The 7319-nt window shown below is 42.7% G+C and overlaps 1 protein-coding gene across 1 annotated transcript; it reads left to right on the top strand.

The window, feature by feature from the left end:
• Nucleotides 1–5596: 5596 nt before the first annotated feature.
• Nucleotides 5597–6411, top strand: LOC147449922 (calcium-binding protein PBP1-like). Its single transcript, XM_086522738.1, has one exon. The coding sequence runs from the start codon at nt 5832–5834 to the stop codon at nt 6252–6254; it is 423 nt and encodes a 140-aa protein (XP_086378864.1). The 5' UTR covers nt 5597–5831; the 3' UTR covers nt 6255–6411.
• The last annotated feature ends 908 nt before the right edge of the window (nt 6412–7319 follow it).

Genomic DNA, 7319 nt, shown 5'->3' with positions numbered 1-7319 from the left:
GTGCTCACCCTTTCCATGCCCAGATGCAAAGAAGTTCCATGTCATTTGAAGACCTGTTAGGTGACCATACCTTTCAAATAAAAAAAGTTGTTAGGTAGCATTAAGTGGTTTTGAAAACTATCAAAGCTAGCACATTAGGCAATTCAACTAAATTGCTAGGTGACTCAAGGACAGTGATGACTGGTTCAAATGATACAAATTACCTGCCAATGAAATAAAAAGGCCTTTTCGATTTGAACTGAGCAGCACAACCGTTAGACCAAACCCAATGTCTCTTTAATTCACTAAGTGAGTTCTCCATAAGCCATTTGTAGTGAAGTTGCATGCAATGATGCACGGAAAGTGTTTCATGCATTTTGTCATCCGATTTGTAAAAGTGAATCAACTTCAGTATATCTTGGGTTGGTGTTCGCATGTATGTAATCTGAACCAGTATTGTGACTTGTGCTGAATACCAATGCATCGATTGAATCTCATTCTGCTCCTTGAATGAATAGTTTTCAGCAAAGTCTATTACTGAATCCACCACATAAGATGGAAACTTTGTCAAGCATTCCTTAAACTGTAGAGCTTGCCACCATGCAATAAAGTTGTGCTTTATGAATCTTCGGACACGCTGCTGGAACATGGGTAAGAATTGCTTGGAATGGAGATGCTTGATGATCATATCCTTCCTTTTCTTCTTGCCACCCGCATCATCAATATAGCCAGTTTCTATATCTTCAAAAAGCTTCACAGAGAGGATCACATTGTTGCTAGAAATCTCCTTTGGACATGTAGTGCTCCTCTTGACAGACATGTAGCACACTGTCCCAATAAACATGATAGGTCATGGAACATCAATGACTCTGCCTTCTTACATAAGAAGGACTCCCATATCTCTGAAACACTACTCTATGAAGCATGGCTAGAAACACAACGAGCATGGCATGGTGAAGGGAGACAAATACCACATCTGCAATTATAGGATAGGTGCAGGCCAGATTTACTCTGCCTCATTTGATTGAATGCATCTTTGAAGAAAAGCATCTGCACATGTTCAATGCAGCAACATGTATACCTATCCTTCAATTTACGAACAAAGAACGGCTTCATCGTTTTGAAGGACCTCAAGGAAATCTTGAGGTTTGGATATTGCTGCAAAAATCATTTATATAGCTCAACCTGTCAAAACAAGATAAAAATGGGTTAGTGATTGAGAATTCGCCAAGGTGGTTTAGTACGTACCGTATGCAAGTATTCAGTACGTGTTGTTTGTGTATTTGTGTACTAGAATTTTTTAGGTGCGTAATATTCATTTAAAAAACATATAGTAGGAAAAACCCCAATATATATAAAAATTCAACCTTATACCATATCCTAGTTTTGCATAATTCTACATAGAGACAATTCTAGTTCTAAAGTCTAATGTATATAGATATTAGAGCAACCATCAAGATATAGATTGCATAAACAACGACTGTACAACTAGATACTTGATGCTTATGCAAGCATGCACTTTCAATGATAACTGAAATAAAACAATTTACTCGCTGAAAAGAAGGCTTTGACTGTTTTGGAGAGGACCTTGGCTGAGGGGACGTCGTCAACCTTCGGGGATGATTTTGGATGTTTCTAGGTGTATGTAGATGGCTGAATCAACCTCTATAAATTAATTACAAAGCGCGGGACAGTGTAGATGACCCCAAAACAAAGGGAATGAAAGGAGGGGGGAAATGTGCAATCAATACGTATTCATTACAATATAGTATGTATCACATTGGAAAAGGTAAGGTACATACGACTTCATCGGAGGGGTCTACATAGTTAAAAATTAGCCTATGTGTTCTTGAAAGGGGTTTAGATGATTAAGAGACATCCTTATACCCTATAAATTCATGAATGGGATTTAGGCAATCGAGTCTAGGTGGTAAGGAAACTTTAATGGAGGGGTTTTGCCTAAAAGCTGCTCCATCTCAAGTTCTAGGTGAAATTTTCACCTCTAATTTTCACCTTAATAGGTGACGTTTTACCTAATAGGTGCTCCATCTCAAGTTCTAGGTTTAATTTTCACCTATTAGGAAAAATATTAAGGAAAGCTTTTCACCTCAAAAGTTGATGTTTTTCCTAAAAGGTGCTCCTTCTCAAGTTCTAGGTGAAAATTTCACTTATTAGGAGAAATCTAAAGGAAAAACCTTCACCTTAGTAGGTAATGTTTTACCTAATAGTTGCTACATTTAGGCTCTACGCAAAAATATCACCTATTACATAGTATTAAAGAAAAACTTTTCACCTATTAGGAAAAGTTTTACTCACGAGGTGAAATTTCCACCTAATAGCATACCTATTAGGCGATGCTTTAACCTTAGGTGCTTCCTTTAATGTTCTAGGTAAAATTAATAGTAAAAACTTTCACCTTTAGAAGTGATGTTTTACCTTATAGGTTCTCATTTTAAGTTCCAGGTGGATTTTTCACCTATTAGGAAAACATTAAAAGAATACTTTTCATTTTTTAGGAGAAGTTTCACTTAATCGATGAAATCTTCACCTAACAGCATACCCATTAATTAAAGTTTTACCCTATAGGAGCTCCTTTTCATGTTCCAGGTGAAATTCTCACCTATTAGGTAAGGTGAATAATACCATTTCTAAAAGAATAGATAGACAAGAGTAAAATCTATGTTATAATCAACCAAAAAATTTACTACGTGCTAAGGTATGTACCTGTGGTTGATCCAATAGGTGAATCACATTCTCAATGAAAGATCCTCTTCCAACTCGTTTTCTACAGACATCTTTTTTGTTTGGAGACACACGTGTCTTTGTTGTAGATTATGAAAGGGTTCATGAGGCTCAAATGACATTGGCTGAATGAAATCGGTGGAGGCACTAGTTGAATCTCACGACATGTGTCATTCGTGCTGCTCTAGTCATTGCTACAACCATCGGATTCCATTCCAGATGTAGAAACTCAAAATAAGAAGATGTACGAGTAGAAGAAGACTTATTAGAAGACTTAGAAGAAGAAGAAGATGCCATATTGAAGCAAGAAGAAGCAGTGAAGGGGAAGGGGAAGAAGGGTTGAAGCATTCGAAAAATGTGAAGACAAGAAGCAAGGAATCAAGGGAAGGGGAAGCAGCATGGAAGCAAGGTGATGAATGGAGAAGCACTGCAGCCCACAGAAAGAGGGAAAATGAAGAAGACGATAATGAAAACCAGGAAAAAGAGGGAACTACAAAGGTGGCTGATAGCAAGCATGAACTGCAGCCAACTTGAAACCAATTAACATGCAATAAAGTGACTTCAAATTCCAAGAAACAATTGCATAAGTGCCTTTTTTTCACCTATGCAAGGTGTTGTCCAAGATATCACTTTTTGGATCACCTAATCATGCTTTCACCCAGCAGCGCATCAACAAGGATATAGAATCAGTGGCCATTTCTAAGATCAGAGAGTATTGGGTTGAAAAGAAACGAGAAGAAAGAAGCAGGAAGAAGGGAGTTGAAATGTGTTGTGATAGTCATGTTATTAAGAAGAAGGCTGCCAAGACAGTTATCAGTTGTTGGCAGCAGGTCACAAGAGGGATGGACATAGACATGAAGAAGGACATATTCAAGCTAATGCTACAACACCCTAGTTTCATGAACATTCCCATTTTTGCAAAATCTACAGTTGAGCAGTCTATTTTATTAAACATCCAAAACACCATGCGACACGACAGGTCAAGGTTCCATGATCTGCAGCAGCAGAGCTGGCTCTTAAAAGATCTGCATGCTTGATGATGCTCAATGGAAATGGTTCAACACGAGTCAATCACACCCAAACTGCAAATTTCTTAGGCTTGCATCGGAGAAATTTAGTTGCTACGACCGTCCGTCTACAAATCTCAGAAGATGGGGAGTTACCCTTGGAGTTGTGCCAGAAGCAACCTAAGGTAGGCCATGTCATATCTGATTGAATGAAGGACCTGGTGCTTGCCTTTTGGATGCAGCAGCACATAGCGCAAGAGCATCAAGGTGCAACTCTCTTGCAGCAGAGCAGGGCGCAGGGCGTAGGGTGCAACTTCCTTTCAGCACAACAGGGTGCAACGTGTGCGTGTCTTCGCCTCCACACACACACACACACACACACAGAGAGAGAGAGAGAGAGAGAGAGAGAGAGAGAGAGAGAGAGAGAGAGAGAGAGAGAGAGAGAGAGAGAGAGAGAGAGAGAGAGAGAGAGAGAGAGAGAGAGAGAGAGAGAGAGCGTGCAACACGGGTGAGAGAGAGGTGAGGAGGGCATGGACGCTCTTCTGCTTCAGCTGCAACAACAGCTCCACTAGAGACAGCGACATGCTCACACACACACGCGCGCGAGCTCTTCACGCCCTAGAGAGAGAGAGAGAGAGAGAGAGAGAGAGAGAGAGAGAGAGAGAGAGAGAGAGAGAGAGAGAGAGAGAGAGAGAGAGAGAGAGAGAGAGAGAAGTGCAGGTCCGCACTTGCAAGCAATAACGCAGAGGTACACACACACATATAACTCACCTGAAAGGGGATGGCTTGGCGATGGAGACGCCAAGCTGCTCGACGTCTCTCTCTCTCTCTCTCTCTCTCTCTCTCTCTCTCTCTCTCTCTCTCTCTCTCTCTCTCTCTCTCTCTCTCTCTCTGAGTTCTCCGCACTTGGCGATAACGCGTAGTGGCTCTATCACGTAGCAGCCTAATAAAACTCTTTGGCGCACTAATAAAATTCTTTGGCAGCGTGCAGTAAGCCTGCAATGCAAGCAAGGCGCCGGCGGCTATTTCCAGCTATGCCAACATTTTTTTAAACCCTATTATTGTGGCTTTCAACTTTCGCTTAAATTGCGACACGTGGCAGGGCAACCGCAGCCGCCATAGTATGTTAGTTTAGATATCCATGGGCGATTTGAAAAGATCACCTACCCTAGTGATGCTCTCACATAGCAAAAAGCATCTTTCAAACTTTGCAAAGGGAAGGAAGGCTCGAGACTCATCCGAATACACCATGACTTTGGGCACCCTCGCTTAAATGTAAGGATGTTCCACTCCACCTCTTAGAGCTGGGTCGCACCCAGTGTGAGCACGGGGATTTACAAAAAGAATATTACCAACAAAGGAAAGTGCGTGTTTTCTTCCAAATTTGTAGAGACCCTGCTATCTTTTTACTAACACTTGGAAAAAGCATGGTATTAAGCTATTTTTCTGGCGAGGCCTTTCTCTCCTTATTTCACAAAAATTTCCTCCAATAGAACGCCTCCACTGCAGCGCGATTCGTTCGAGCTGCTTCTTCTCACCCCCATTTGCTTGTGGGTGCGACATGTTGGTGTCCTCCTCCCCACTCACCCTGGTCGCACATGGTGCGACTCGGTCCTTAGCTACTACAAGTGCAAGCGTGAGATTTGAGCCATGCTCCTCACACTAGAAGAAAAAAAGTCTCTCAAGGATTGAACCATTTTTGTTTCATTTATTTTGTTATAAATTAGAAGCCACTAATGTGTGAACGAGTGGGAAAGGAATCACCATCGAAAGAAGAAGATATGTCCCGCCTGTCCGGACACGTGTGTAAACACGGCTGGGCGGCTGACCAAGGAAATTGCGAGGATTGTGTTCTCTCTCTCTCCCTCTCAGAGCCAGCGCGCAAGGAAACTACGCAGAATGTGCAGGATCTGAGCTGTGAAGACGGACGATGCGTGTTCAGAAGATTTCTCCCTCTCCCTTCCTCGACTCTGCTTCTCTCATCCGCGCCGTCTCCTACATCCCTACAAGAATGCCTCGCCACGGTCGTCATCGCCAAACCCTAACGTCTGCCCTTTCAACCATTTGAGCCCTGCCTTTCAGTCATAGCTAGGCTTTCATACAATGGAGTACAGACTGGCCTTTGAGGATTACCTACCAACCATGGCCGCACGCTTGGGTGAGCATGGCCTGATGCAGGAGTTGGAGAAGGGCTTCCATCTTTTAGCGGATCCCTCCTCGCACACCATCACTCTGCAGAGCCTGAAGCAGAATGCACCTCTGCTGGGCATACCTCAAATGTCAGACTGTGAGCTGCGCGACATTATTCACCTTGGTGATGCAAGCGGGCGAGGTGAGCTCAATCTGCACCAGTTTTGTGTCACCATGATTCGTACTAGTCCGGCCTTGATGGAGCAAGCCCTTGCCATTCTCTGTGTCGTCGATACTCCCTCTGATGATGATAAGGAGGATGATGATGATGGTGGTGATTATCGTGAGGACGAGGAGGACACGTCAGAAGGGATGGAAGAAGTAGCCTCCATTTAGCTTCCTTACAAAAATTGGGGTTGGGCTGTGTCTCTCCCCTCTTCATTCACACCTGTGTATTCGTCATATCCTCTACACCATTAGCCAGCACGAGTTGCACAATTGTATGCATTGCATTCAACCGACAATATAAATCAGCAACATCACGTTTGGGATGCATCTATTTGTTGGTATACATCTTTTCAAGTCCAAGGCTTCTGAGTACACATTGTTGTTTGAGATTGCATTATGTGATACACTATACAAAATCCTCTCGAGCTAACCCACGTGATATGGTACACATTTCGAAAAGCGACCATCATGGATTAATTTTAAATATCGAATGATTTGCGATGAGGAGTAACGCGAAATGAGTCTTTTCGGATTGGATTACAATCATGTGCTGTGTTACGTCAGAAAAATGGATATTTAGAGAGTACATTGTTGTTTGAGATTGCATTATGTGATACACTATACAAAATCCTCTCGAGCTAACCCACGTGATATGGTACACATTTCGAAAAGCGACCATCATGGATTAATTTTAAATATCGGTGAGTGCGTATGCCAAATAAATATTGTGGTACTCTCACAAAAGCACGACACTTCTTCGACATGTCCAAAATATGATATCATCACTCGGAACACGCTGGTTGCAGGGCATCGCAAGGAAGCATTGTGCTGATTACGGGGTCACGAATTACATTCATATTCAACGATATGAAGCTCTCCTAAATGGCTTCAGACAGAAAAGAAAAAAAATTCAACCAATGTCAGCGGCTAAGGCACCTCCCTTTCTCTCTCGCTCGGTAGGCTGTCAAGCTGTCAAGCATTGCAGGCTCAACAGGCAAATTTAGGTTTGCTCTCTAGTTAATCAGCCGCAGCTTGCTCTCTTGTGAGGTGGTTGAACCAGAGCCAGCAGACGATGGTCGATAGAGCTGATGATAGCGTTGCCATATTTAATGCGGTCGGGGTTGGGGGCGGGATCTTGAGACGAGACCCGTCGTCGAAAAAATGAGGGGCACTAAACGTGGCTAACGCGAAAAACTGCTGGCTCTGGTCAATAGAGCTGATGATAGCGTTGCC

This window comes from Adiantum capillus-veneris, chromosome 10, assembly GCF_014529385.1.
Source record: "Adiantum capillus-veneris isolate H3 chromosome 10, ASM1452938v2, whole genome shotgun sequence".
Classification (NCBI taxonomy): Eukaryota; Viridiplantae; Streptophyta; class Polypodiopsida; order Polypodiales; family Pteridaceae; genus Adiantum; species Adiantum capillus-veneris.
The sequence above is the reverse complement of the archived record's forward strand: the minus strand, read 5'-3'. Positions and strand labels throughout refer to the sequence as shown.